We start from the raw sequence: 14,298 nt of genomic DNA, 5'->3' as shown, positions 1-14,298 counted from the left end.
CTGTAAGAATCACTGTAAAAGGTTCTTTGAAAGCTTACAGATCTGGTATTCTGTGCTGACTGAAATTTAAACCAAAGGATGTAAAGATGGGCAAGATCTGGTTTGTAGTGATATTCCCATAGTGCTCACACTGCTTGCTGTAAGGGAAGCTTATCTTTCTCCACATCACCAGTATTACCTGCATCTGCCCAGCAGAGCAGTTTGGAGAAAGGGTCAAAGGTTAATCCATTGGGTAATCCAATATCTTTGTTGATCAGAATCCTTCTGTTTTCGCCATCTAAAGATGATGTTTCAATTTTAGGAGCTTCTCTATTCCAGTCTGTCCAGTACAAGTTGCTGTGGATAAATTTTAAGATTGTTATGAACAACTGTGCAGGGGTTGTGGCATATAGCTTAGTAGCAGGGCTCTTGTTTAGAATGTATAACCTTCAGCATCGCCCCCTGCCTCACACCCTGTGCATCAGCCACAGTGGCCACCGCTGGCTGATCATCCCCTCCTGGTATTCTCGGCCTTAATTTCCTTGAATTTGGCTGAGTTTGGTGTCTTGCTCCTGGTGAACAGTATGGTAGAAGTCATAAAATCACTTTCACTAATTTGTTTGTTTTGTTTTGTTTTTTTAATTTAATGGCTTCTGTCCAGTGCCTTTTCTTGCTCCCCAGGGGAAGTTGGATTTTATACAGCAAGCTACCTCTTGCCCAATGGCCAACAATACCCTGGGGCCTGCCAGAGTCCACACAAGAGTTTGGAAAGGGACCTTTCTAAGAAAGTCTGGATCATGCTGGCCTTGCCTGGCTAGTACCTTTGGCTATTGCTTTTTGACATTACCTCACCCAGATACCTCACTCACAGTTAATAATGTTGTCTTAGACTGCCATGGCTTTCTGACAATCATAACAGAAACTGTCTAGATCCTTGCCTCTTACAAACCTAATGCATTTGCCCAGAAACCCTTAATTTGTTGAAATCTTGAATTAGATCTTGGGCCTAGAATCCAAAGAAATGTATTTGTTAGAAAAAGTCTGTGGTAGAAGCTATAGGACCTGTTATAAGAAACTGGGTGGGATCGAGGGAGAGTTTCCTGGGACAACACTAAGTGTTTGAAGGGAAACTTAGCTATCCTATACCTGGCAATGACCTGGACAGAGAGACTCTGACCTAACATACAAAATACTCAGAAAGTAGGATCTCATTAATTGGAAATAAGTTATGCATATGGAAACAGGGTTACAGAGCAGAAACAGTGACACTTCCATGAAAGCCATAGATATCTTTTGGTTGAACCACTGGGAGCCCTAGCAAAAGGGAGAGAAACAGTTTCCTCTGCTGTGGCAGTCACTCCTTGTGGGTGACAGTAAGAGCCAGAGAGCAGTTTCTACTTGTGGCAGGCCGAGATCCACACAGTGAGCAGTCTCCTTGGAGGGGAGTGGCTAACCCTCTGAGAAGCTGTGAGGAGGGCTCACATAACATGCTCGAGCACTGGTATGACATTGTCCTCTCAACTCTAGATCTTGGAGCCTAATGACTGAACAAGGTGCCATTGTTCAGTCCCTGACTGGTCAGACTAAGTACCAGGGACTGTCAAAGAGGAGCCTCAAGGGTTAATTAAGTCCTGCGGATAAGGAACCTTCCTGTGTAGTAGCAAACCACCTTTCGGGAAGAACCTTCAGTGCCTTGAAGGGTTTCTCTGTAACTGTGTGTGTGGACGTTGCATCTCAGTAATCCTGGGGACCTCTGACCTAGGCCTGACACCCCAGTTGACGGCCTTGGCAGCTGCCACAGAGAGAACATTTTTATCTTGACGTTGTACACTCTACATCCAGAAAAAAAAGAAACAAAAAACCAAAGACCCTGCTGTGGTGTTTCTGCTCAAGGAACTGCTGAAGGAAACAACTCCTTCCTGCAGACCCATCCTTTTCTAAGGCCCTGCCTAATGATCATCTGACCCAGGCATCCTCTGGATTCTCCAGTGATGGGGTCTGGATTCTCTGTGTGACACATCCCATCCCAGGCTAACTAACATCCTTACTGAATGTCATCTTACTTCCTGCCTTGTACAATGCATGCAAGCTCAAACAAACAAACAAAAAACCTGATTTTTGCCTACAAGAATGCTTGACACCCAGCAGCGGGTCTACATATCTGGTGAATTACTGTATTTGAGTTTTTAATTCTGGTCTATCTAGACCTTCTAGACCTTCCCATGACATATATAAGAGCCAGGGTCTCCAAAACAGATCTACATGAGAGATCAAAGAAAGCCAGCTAACCCTCGGATTGGATCCACAGTGATGGCTCGTGGATTCACCAGATCTGTGTGGAAGAGGACTTTCCGCTCGGAACCATCCAGTCCGGCCCGCTCTATCTTATCCAGGCCACTATCTGTCCAGTACATTGTTCTACGGAAGTGGTCAATGGCAAGTCCTTCTGGGCTTATCAAACCTGGAAATAAAGGTAAGACAGGAGCATTGGCTGGTGTAGAAGGCGAAATCAGGTTCCTTGTCTGCTGAGCAGCTTACAGAATCCAGAGCATAAAACATAAAAGCCTTAAGCCCCAGGACAAAGGCTAACTTTTTAAACCATATCCAGTCTCTCCTGTGCTGGACCTTGCTGCCCTGATGGCACCTGGCATCAGTGGTGCTAGGGACAGGTAATATAAACTGCCAGACCCTGCAGTCTTACTGTGAACTACTCTTGGAGTGGCACTTCATTCATCCCATCCTAAACCACCTTTCTAAAGTCATCTGCACAGAATTTAACCTTCCCTTTAGATGAGCATAGGAGAACCAGGACAAAACAGGCCAATGGAAGTAACACAAAAGGTACCGCAAGTATCCATGGGAAGGAGCTGCTGACCTGAGGTAATGATGGTCTCGGGTTCGGCTCCTGCCTCCAAGCTGGCGCGGCTGATGGTCCGACCAGCAACGTCTGTCCAGTAGACCATCCTCTCCCGGCAGTCATAGTCAATCCCCACAACTATGGAGCCCTTTGAGGACCAATGGTGACATCAGAAGGATTAGGATTCCTGAATCCCTAGCCCTAAGTTCACGGCTACACAGCACTACTGTGAACAACCTGCGCTGTGGTGGTGCGGTGCTGGTAGAGCCTCCTCCCTCAGGTCAGAGACAGGCTCAGCCATTTAACCTGTATGCTTTCATTTTCTCCAACACGGCAGTCAGTAAGGCATTTATAAAGAGCCCCACTGACTACCTCCAGACAGTAAGCCCCTACAGTACTGTTAGCACTGGCTGTGAACATGGTCATTTCATGAGAAAAACCAGCCCTTTCACTGATGAGAGGAGCATCCTGCTAGGTAAGCCCTTAATATTTAATGGTGCAAAAGATGGACGCTTCCAAGTGTTACTGGCACTTTCTTAAAGAACCTTTCTAAAATCTGCTAACACATGTCAACAAGATTGCCCTACTGGGTGAATAGAATGAAACCCTCCCCAGCCCCAGGTGTAATCACCCCTGCCTCTTAATATAAGCACTTAGTTGTGCAGTATACAAGAGAGCCTGTAATTTAACAATTTGGGAGGACTGTGGTCGCCAGCCTTTGGCTGGTACAGTTTCTCCCTTTCCTTCGTGATGAATGACCGTCTTATTCAAAACCCTGAATCTGCGATGTTCCCGCTTGAGCTCCACACAGGCCTTGCTTCTTTCCATTTCTAACCCAGTTTCTTGCTGTGAAACCCCCAGCAGACACAGAGTTCAACACAGGCCACACCAGTCCCCGCCTTGCCTAGGAAAACCTCCTAGGGCTTGGCCTAAAGTAGTCACCACGAGACACTGTTGTGTGAAGAATCTGGCTCCTGTAGAAAAGCTAGCATTTATATGGGGGGACCTAAGGTCAATGGCACTTTTATTTGAAAATTAAACTTAAAAAGTCCTCCCTTCTTCTGAAGCAAGGGCACACATTCATGTAGGTGGCAATGAGCCCAGGGACTCACGGGATTCATAAACCAAGCTTCTTGGTATGAAGGTCACATTTTAGGTAAATTGCCCTACAGAGTGCTTATAATTCCCTGTTCTCCTTCAGTTCTACTATAACCATCTCCTCCCTGCCCATTTAGACATGTTCAGAAATGCAATCAAGCCATCTGGTGTGGCTACAACACAAGACGGTTAGCATGGAGAAACTTATAAAGCACTACACTCTTAAAAAGCAGGATCAGGGACAGAGCCTCGAATCTCGAAGAAAAAGGCCCTCTTTTCATCATAAGCTGGCTGCTTTGAAGCTTTCTTAGGAACAGTAGTTCAAGAACAGAAGTAAACAGAGAGAACTCTGCCCTGTACGAAATGTCTGCTCAGTGTACATTGAAGACAAGATCTGACCAGCTTCCATGGTAGCTATCAGTCTCTCTTGTCCCCACTTCAGAGAAGAAATCCCTCCTTCCACATGGAAGTGCCTTGCAAGCTCAAGAGATAAGTATACCCAGGGGCGGGGCTGCGGGACAGGGTGGGGGTGGGGCTGAATAGGCAGCACACATTCCCCAAAGCTGTACAATGGGCCAGGCAGAGCCAGGAAAAGAGTGAGTCAAAGAGACAGAAGGAAAATGAAAGGGGACAGCCTGACAAGTGGTCCTGATTTCTACCCTGATGTCTCAAATGACCACCTCCTCTGTGGTTTTTTGTTTGTTTGTTTTGTTTTGTTTTGACTTCCAAATGTCTGTGACCAGAACAGAACCCCCAGGAACCTGAGGTAACAATGATCTTCCCATAAACAGCCAACAGCTCTGAAATTCTTCTGCTATCTGGACTTTCATGATGCCCTCAGGATATAGCGGCTAGAGTGGGTTAGACATGATTTCCAGCAACTGAGCCCCACTAAAGCAGATGATGCCCAGAGGCAGGCATGCCAGGAGTCCCTGCATTGCACTGCATTTCCCTCTGAAAACCACAAAGCTCAGTTCCTCCAGGCCCACAAGCCTGAAGGCAACCTCATCCCAAACCCCACCCTCCTCATCCCAGACCCCGCCCTCCTCATCCCAGACCCCACCCTCCTCATGGAACCCAGCCCTCCTGGAGAAACCCAGTTTACATGTAGTGACAGCAGGGTCCGGGCTGCGTCCTTCTGAAGCCTGCTGCCATTGAGGGGCAAGTGGCCAATCTGTTGGCCCTGGGCATAGAGCAGGAAGGTGCCCACAGATGGAGGAGTCACATCGGGCCGGGGTGTGGGCCGGACCACGGGTGGAGCGACGGTGGGTATGCCTGTTTGTGGGAAGGTGGACAGAGGAAGGAAAAGTTACCCCTGTTCGTAAGAACCTCCACAATTACCCAGTTCTTCCTGGAACATATTTCAAAGAAAGCCTGGTTTCTGAGGGGTTTTGTTTTTTCCTGAAGATTAATTACTCATATTTCTGCCATTTACTCAAAAGATAAAGATAACTAGCCTCCTAACAAAGTGCAGAGTTTTAGGATGTGGTAATGGCAGCCAAATGTTCCCTGGGGCCCTAGGGTGGTACTGTCCCCTTTCACCCAGGGCTGGAGGGCAAAATAGCCTCACTCTGGCCTGAGGCGAGGTATTCTTATAACAGTGGCAAAGCCAGCGTTAAATCCAGATTGGGATCCTGAGATACCCTGATGATAAGTCAACCCAGCAAATTGATGAGGTGACTTTATTCCCACCTCAGAAACCCCAACAGAAAGCCCTCAGTGACACACAGGAGAGCCTGGGGCATCCTATACTTACATGCAGGCCTGGTGCCTGGCTGTGAGCGTGTGCCCGGCAGCTCTCTGCCATCCTTGTCCACACACCAACAGAAATCACTCTTTCCATGGCACTGCAGGGGGATGAAGTGGCCCAGGTCGTCACACTGGGGCACATACTGGTCATCCCTGGGTGTGCCTCCGTAGTGTTCCAGCAGGCTTTCCCTCCAACGCTCACAGACAGTCCGAGGTCTCTGGGTGGGCTCTGAGATGGAGAAACAAAACCTTGGATGGCCAATCAAGATCAGTAGAGCTCCAGGTCCCACCTCCTGATCTCCTAGCCTTCCTTTTCCTCTGGTCAAGGCCTTGGCCATGCCCCTGGACACTGGGCCAAGGAAGCACATTGTTCTCAGAAGTTCTCTGTGGAAACCCAGAAAAGAAGTCACCCTGATGTTCCTTGATGCTCCCATCTCCCAAGGCCAGGAGGACCTGGCACGGAGGCCCAGCCACATCAAGACAAGAACAAGGAGACAAGCAAGCTCATCCATGCACCTCACTCAGGCCAGTGAGATACATGCACATGGGCATCTGGCTATGTGCCAGGGCTCCTCTGATGGCAGAACACTGTGCAGACTCTCTGAAGCCTCGGTGACCCATGACACTTTAAAGCAACTCTTTTCCACCTGTCTCAAGTTCTTCGCCATCATAGGCTGACCTATGTGCCCTAGAAAAAGAGTCTGAAGCTGAGCTGTACATAGCCCTACGTTTCAGTGGCCAGTTACAAGGTGCAAGGGTGATGGGACACTGCATATGGCACAGCAGAGGTGGCATTGAGCAATGGGGAACTGCTTCTTGGACTATCCGGCTTCAAGAATTCACTGCTGTTGTATTGCTGGCACTATCTCAAAGCTGAGCCTTTCTGCCAAGCTCTTCTGTCACAATACCATCCTGTTTTCTCTAGGACTCCACACCCCCAACCGCCCTCGGATCCTCGGGCTTCTGGTTCCACCATGATTAAAGAAAGACCTGCTGGTTTCTGATGTATGCCAGTCCCTCTCACCCTGCAACTTTCTGCTAGGCTGCTGCCCCAGGGTCACAGAGGTTCTGCCCTCCATGTGAGGATGGATCTACAAAGGCTCCATCATCAGCTGTTGAAATCACTTCTTCACTGCAGTTAGATGGCCTGCAGAGCATAACTAAAGGCATTTCTGGTTCTGTCTTCATTGCTGCACCTCAAAGCCTATGTATGCTCTGCAGAATCACACAGCCCATTATCTTCTTGCTACTACCATCTGGATGCATAACCCGAATCTCAGCACAAAAATACGAACTGGGCTTCTGCTTTCTCCCAAACTTGCTCCTCGTGCCTTTAGTTCCACTCCACAGCACGTGCGTTTCCCATTGCTCAGATAAAATCACCCATATGCCCTTTTCTCACACTCCTCACATCTCAGGTCAAAAAAAGTCTTATTAATTTTACCTTCAAAAACTTTCTGACTGGAGATGAACATAGGACTGCAGGAAGCAGAGATAGGCTCATCTCTGTGAGTTCGAGACTAGCTTAGTGTACATAGTAAGTTCCAGGACAGCTAGGGCTACATAGTGAGACCTTGTCTCAAAACCAAACCAAACCAAAATCAAACAACAACAATAACAAATAAAAACAACAGATTGTCTTGACTTCTTGCTTCTTCTCCCATGTGTTGTCCTGGCTCCAGGAATCCTCTCACACTGGGATCATGGCAACAGCACACTGGCTAGTTTCTTTGCTTCCACCTTTCCTCACCAAACCAGTGTATCCTCAGCCAGCAGCTACACAGGGGCATTTAAACCCAAGGCATAAGCTTACATAGAGACCATGGCAACAGCCTTTGGGCTGGCTTTGCTGTTCCCACCTTCTGAAGCCTCCACTCCACCAAACCAGTGCACTCAGCCAACAGCCACAATGGTGCATTCAAAACCTAGGGCAACTTAGTCCATTCTTCTGCTGAAAACCCTCCAGACACTTCAAAGAACAAAGCAGGGGGGCATCACAAGCGGGATGGGGCCAGTTGCCTGAGCCTCTAATCTCAAACTCAGCAAGTTCAATCGAGACTCACAGGTTTAGGAAGTGGCTGAGCCTCAGGCTGCTTTAGCTCAAGAACAAACAGGAAGCAAAGGAGACACAAGGCAAGACTCTGTCCTGCTCAGCCCAAAGTGTTCCAGGACAGGAGAGAGAACAGCTACCCCCTGAAACACTCGTCATCCAATTCACAGTGGGATGTGCTGGGAAAACCACCAACAGCCACACTGAACACCACCCCCAAGAGCCACTCCTGTTTCTGGGGACCACCCAACATGGGTTTGTGTCTGGATGGATGCAAACACATAGCAAGCCAACTTGGGCTCAGATCCCTCCCTCATAGGTACACACCCGTCTTATCCCCCACTGCTATAAGCTATGTTATCCAATCCTGGGCTTGCTTATTTCCTGATTCTGATTGGTTAAGGTTCAAACAGTCTTGAGTGCAGAGCATGTTAGCCTCTATCCAACAGGCCTGGTTATGCAAATGAGACTAGTCAGAGATGGCAGGCGGGGCCAAGCAGTGCCAGGGCACAAAGGAATGTGCCTGTGTTACTATCCTTAGCACATGTTAGTTTAATCAGCTTAACAGAGTGCTGACCTATCCCTCCACGAGCCCACTGAACCACTGACTCTCAAACCTCTCACAGAGAACTGAGGCTTTTGAGAGGAGCCACGACCAAATCAGGATTTCTCTAGGCACCTTATTTTTTAAGGCCTGCAGAATCTTTTTCCTAAAGAACCTATTAGAAGCAGTGGGGGTGAGATGTGTGTGTGTGTGTGTGGCCCAAAATCAGTGTGGAGCAATCCATTACCAGTTAACTTATATGAATCTTTAGTTTTATTTTTTGAGAATCTTCTTTTTTTTTTTTTTTTTTGAAGCTTTGGTCTTCTTTTTTTTTTTTTTTTAAGATTTATTTATTGATTATATGTAAGTACACTGTAGCTGTCTTCAGNTCTCGTTATGGATGGTTGTGAGCCACCATGTGGTTGCTGGGATTTGAACTCTGGACCTTCGGAAGAGCAATCGGGTGCTCTTACCCACTGAGCCACCTCTCCAGCCCTTGAGAATCTTCTTGTACAATCTATTTTAATCATATTCACCCTTCCTCCCCCAACTCTTCCCAGATCTATGCCCCTAACTTTTATATACATGAATTTTACAAACACTGAGTTACAAATGTTGAAGAATCAAGACTGCTGGAAATTGTCCGGCTCAGTTTCCCTCATACACTAAAAGCTGAGGTCAGTGGCTTATAAATTGTTTTTATAATTTCATTACTTTTTATTTTATAATTTAGAAAGTGGCTCTTTGGATACTAGCTCCCAGATCAGGAAGTATTCCGGCTGAAGCAGCAGCACGTGTTGCCCAATTCTGAATAATTCAGCAAGAGGCTGGCAAGCTGCCCGGTGGAAGCTGCTGCTGCTCACACTGCCCGTGAGACTCTGTCCACCACGCTCTAGCACCTTGGCCATGTTTGCATGAACACCTCAGATCAGATGGATGGGTTTCTATACTTCCTCCGAAAGCAGCTGTGGAAAGAGAGCATCCCAAGACCACACTGGATTGGCTAGAAAAGGATGGGGGTCATTGGTTTAGAAGGAAGCTCAATGCATTCCACTCCGAGTTCCATACCTAATTTACCTGCTAACATTAGCACAGCCTTCAGACTGCTTTCTACACGGTTACCTAGAAAGGAGTCTCGCTTTAACGCTATGCTAGGAAAACTCTTCAACTCTCTCAAGCCTCTCTCAGTGGGCCACAGCCTGACTCAGAGACTCAGCTTTCAGTCACAACTCAACAAGGATCTATGCAGTTAGAGTCCAATGCATAAAGGATCCTGCATGTCACTTTGTATCTATATGTCCCTATGACATTAACATGCACATGGGTGTGTCTATATCACTCAAGAGTTCTTTGGAGGAAAAAAAGCTATGAGAAGATAGTAGGCAGTCAGACCCACGTCTGCAGAATCAGAGCTGGATTATAAACCACCCACGTTCAAAGCCATTCTGTCCCTTGACTCCAGGCCAGGGTGGGCATACGGGATGTCTTTGTGGCAGGAGGCTCACCTGGAGGTGGTCCACAGTGGGGCGGGGTGGAGCCGGGTGGAGTCTGCGTGCCAGGGACTTCGTGGCCATTTTGGTCCACGCACCAGCAGAAGCCAGTGCTGCCGTGGCACTGCAGTGGCACGAAGTTTCCCTGGTCATCACACTGGGGGATGTGGATCCGTGACCCAGGGTAGGCGTGCTGTGTCTGGGCATAGCGCTGCTGGTATTCACAGGGCTTCAGTCCTGAGATGGAATCTTCTGGAACTGTGTCTGAGGGAGACATAAAGGAGAAATAAGAGGTCCTGCAACCCATCCACACTAACCAGGCCCCCATAAAGTCTTCTGTACTGAGTGTTTCTTCCATACAATTGAAAGTTACTATGACATTGAAAAACAGTAAGACACTAACATTTTAAAGATTTCTTTATTTATTTTATGTATGTGAGTACAATGTAGCTGTACAGATGGTTGTGAGCCTTCATGTGGTTGTTAGGAATTGAATTTTTAGGACCTTGCTCGCTCCGGTCAACTCCACTCACTCAGTTCCTACTTGCTGCACCCCAAAGATTTATTTATTATTATACATAAATACACTGTAACCGACTTCAGATGCACCAGAAGAGGGTGTTAGATCTCATTAAGGGTGGTTGTGAGCCACCATGTGGTTGCTGGGATTTGAACTCAGGATCTTCAGAAGAGCTCAGTCTCTTAACCACTGAGCCATCTCGCCAGCCTCACTCACATTTTCGAGTCCTGAGTTCTTATTTTGGCTTTGCTACCAACTACCTAGTTATTACGAATTCCCTCCATTTTCCCCATATATCTTTACATAAATACAAATGTAAGCTAGTCCAGTTTGTTCCTCAGCCTTGGGGCCAGCTGATATCTGGGCAAAATGAAGAATAAACTGCCTGGCGTTCTGGGAGACTCTAGAGAGGACAAGTTAACTCCATCCACTCTTTGGGACCCAGAGTCTTAAGTCTAAGCAGCCCAGGTCAGTAGCAGCCATGTTGCTGTATGTTGGCCAAGCCCCATGAAAGCAGTCACCACGAGTACTGACTTTGGCTCACCAGTGCATGAGGCTTCTACTGAATAAGCTTCCCCTCAATGGGTCCCCAAACAACACCCAGCAAAGCAGATCACTCGGGTAGTGAACCAGAGCAGCCACAGGGTGGGTGAGACTCCAAGAAGCTCACATACCAGCTAGCGGTCAGTGGACATCAGGAGTCTACTGAGAAGAATCCAGAGCCTGATAAGTGCCCCCCATCAGGCCTCAGTCCAGGTTCCATCTTGGGCAGGGAGGAAAATAAGAGGGAAGGAGCTGGGAGATTCCCGAGTTTAATCAGGTCTTCCATCACTTACCAGAGGTGCAGTGAAACCCGTCCCCTCGATACCCAGGCTGGCAACGGCAGGAAAAGGACCCGGGGGTATTGTAGCAGATAGCTGCCTCATGACATCTGTTTTCCGCACATTCATCAACATCTGCAGAGGTCAGGGACAGGCAGAGAGGTGAGGAAAGGAAGGAAGGAAGGAAGGCCATGACTTCACCACAAACAGCTGTGTGACTACATGGTCAGAGTGCATGTGGCTCCAAAGTTATCAACTTTAGAACATCCCTGGGTCTGAGCTGAGACATGCTAATGTCGAACACTAAGCATGACAGAAACAAAAAACAAAATAGAAAGCATGTACTGGCAGTTTTATGACAACTTGACACTAGTCAGAGACATAAAGGGGAGGGGTGGGCTCAACTGAGATAATGCTTCTATAGGGTATTTTCTTAATTAGTGATCAGTGGGGGAGGACTCAGTCACTCGTGGGTGGGGGTGGTGCTATCCTTGGGTTCTATAAGAAAGTAGGCTGGGCAAGCCATGGGCAGCAAGGCAGTGAACAGTCCTGGTCCACAGCATCTGCATCAGCTCCTGCCTCTAGGTTCCACCCCTGCATGATGGCCTGGCCTCACTGCTTTTGATGATGAACTGTTACATGGAAGTGAGCAAGATAAACTTTTTCCTCTGAAGGCTGCTTTTGGTATCATCACAGCAATTGTAACCTCAACTGAGACAAAACCAAATCCAGGCGCATGTGAGCTAACAAACACAAATGAGACAAATGCCCAGTGGAGAAACCCAATCTAAGCTGAGCATGGGTACGCAGAGAAAAATATCCCGCTGGGTATTTCTGGGGTGTTTTTGGATACTGTGAATTCTAGATGTTATTTCCTTTCAAGTACTAACCTATACTGTAAATCACTAATTTCCTGTCAATGATATTACAAAAAAAAAGATAAATATAGGAAACAATAGTTTTTCCATCTTTGTTTGACATCTGCTCCCTTTATATTCCTGTAGAGGTACAGGTGTCAGATGAAGCCCCAAACACATTTTCAGTTTAGAAGGAAACTGATCCTTGCCTGATCAGACTGCTGTCTAAACCCCCCAACCAGAGACGGCTTTACAGAAACGCACTCTTCACTTGTACAAAGAGAAGACTGCTATTGCACTTCTGATGCACATGCACGCGAGAGCCTGAACTTACTGACCGCGGAGAAGCCCAGGCCCCTGCACTCCACACGAGCTTCCCGAGGATTTCCATAATTGCACTCAAAACTGCAAGATGAACAGCCTGAGCACAGCCAGCTGATAAGCCTTTTACCTTACTTGTTAAAGCTGGCCCAGGCTTTATCAATAGCAAGCCACCTCTTCCCCAGCCACCCCACACTCAAAACCCCCAAGAAACTCTCCGAAGCAGAAACACTGAAGCTGATGCCAGGGGGTGAGGCGAGCTCTAGGGGGACAGGAAGCCTGCCAGAGAAAAAAGGATGGTGGGGGAAACAAAAGGTACAGGTTTGACTTCCGGACCTCAGCTTGACCAAAACCAAAACAAAGCATGTGTCATACCCACAACAGCAAATGGAAGTGTGAGGAGGAGACGACAGCGACGACAACAACAACAACAACAACAACAACAACAAACCATGAGACAAGGTGATGGCAGGAAACCTAGAACGAGAAAAGGAGCTGGGCTCATTGTGGCCACGGCAGGGCAGGCACACACCAGTGGAATGTGGGACTTTATAACGAGGGTCAGATCTGAATGGGACAGACTCAGGGACAGACTCTCCCAAGCCCCCATTCTCCAGACGCTCCTACAGCTCAGGAGTTTCCTCAGCTGGTGGGCAGTCACTGCTCCTTACACACAGGCATTTCGTTCCCTGGACAGGAAGCCCTTATGCCCGTCTAGGAAGCATCTGCTTATTTCTCTTTTGCCTTTGTAGAACAGTGCCTTTGAGTCCAAAGACCCATGAATGCTCAACAGAGCAAGCTTAACTCCACCTGGAGCAGCTCTCCCTGGGCAAGCAAACTGCCTTTCTGGTTATCGTCCCCTCCCAAGATTAAGAAGGGAGTTGTTTAGTGAGCATCCTAGACAGCATCTCAGTTACCAAAGAACTGTCATTTTTATCCTAGTAGCATATCCTGTCTCTTCAAAGGCCAGCTCCAGGGCACACCTAACTGGGGAGCTGGCTGGGCCTAGAGGGGCTCTAAACTGACCAAGGAGCCAAAGCTATAAAAATGAACTTCCAGCCAAATTCAGGAAATTCCCACTATGACAGAGCATACCCTATAAGTACTTCCAGTGGTGACAGGAACCCCAAGCAATGGCAGGAAGCAGGAACTTCTGACCACACAGCCTACTGCAGGACCCCAGGGAGTCCTTTCTTAGGCTATTTTTAACTAAGGGAGTGGGGAGTCCCCAAGGTTGCCAAATCTCCTTAGTAAAGCCCTCACTTAGGGATTCTGACCAAACCTGAACCAGTCATTCTCCCGTTGTTACATTCTTCATGGATGCCAAGGGTACCACAGACAGTAATTGTCACAAATAACAAGCAGAAGTAGGAAAGAAACCCTTGAAGAAGTTTACTATCACACCCCAGGAATCCCTGACCCACAAGCTGGAGAACTGTAGGCTCCCAGAATTGCAGTCTAGCCTCATCTTGGAGGGCCTCCATGATGGATAGCTAGAGGCCAGTCAGCAGTCCCAGGGCCTGAGCTCAGAGCTGGCTTTGCATCTCCTCAGGAGCACAAACACCATGGGGTTTGCAGAGAGTCAGAGCTCGTGTCACCTGTCCACAGGTGTCAGACAGTGTCCAGACAGTGTCCACAAGTGTCCAGACAGAAGATAGGGAAGGACTTTGGCCTCTTCTCAAAAGTAGGAGCTATCTTTTAATCCCCACTGATATGAAGACGCCAATAACAATTAATTAGTGAGCGGGATGATGTTCAGGGGCTGATGGAAGACTCAGGTCAGGTCAGGAGAACTGAAGAGGAGCAGGACAGTCCCTTGTCACAAAGGCAACAGAAAAAAGGCAGTGAGAGTCCAGCACAATCTAAGCCACCACCATTCATCCATTAAACTCAAGAATCTGTTTGAACAATACGTCTGGAACCTTCCATTTGTAGCTCATGCTTTGGAGTTTTGACAGCTTCCTGCCCTCATTCTGAACAGAAGCTGCTGGAAGCAAATCCAACCACTGAAT

At 47.7% G+C, this 14,298-nt stretch overlaps 1 protein-coding gene across 1 annotated transcript in view; it reads right to left on the bottom strand.

Moving 5' to 3' along the window:
* Positions 1-14,298, bottom strand: part of Nid2 (nidogen 2) — a 60,883-nt gene that overhangs the window by 2,844 nt on the left and 43,741 nt on the right. The window contains exons 12-18 of the mRNA XM_021181845.1: positions 11,124-11,243; positions 9,783-10,031; positions 5,691-5,912; positions 5,040-5,209; positions 2,855-2,984; positions 2,269-2,440; positions 179-336 (exon numbers count right to left, since the gene is read on the bottom strand). Of these exons, the coding sequence (XP_021037504.1) occupies positions 179-336; positions 2,269-2,440; positions 2,855-2,984; positions 5,040-5,209; positions 5,691-5,912; positions 9,783-10,031; positions 11,124-11,243 (1,221 nt within the window). The remainder of the gene's footprint in view (positions 1-178; positions 337-2,268; positions 2,441-2,854; positions 2,985-5,039; positions 5,210-5,690; positions 5,913-9,782; positions 10,032-11,123; positions 11,244-14,298) is intronic.

The sequence above is a fragment of the Mus caroli genome, chromosome 14 (genome assembly GCF_900094665.2).
Source record: "Mus caroli chromosome 14, CAROLI_EIJ_v1.1, whole genome shotgun sequence".
Classification (NCBI taxonomy): domain Eukaryota; kingdom Metazoa; phylum Chordata; class Mammalia; order Rodentia; family Muridae; genus Mus; species Mus caroli.
This window is presented reverse-complemented; position numbering and strand designations above follow the sequence as displayed.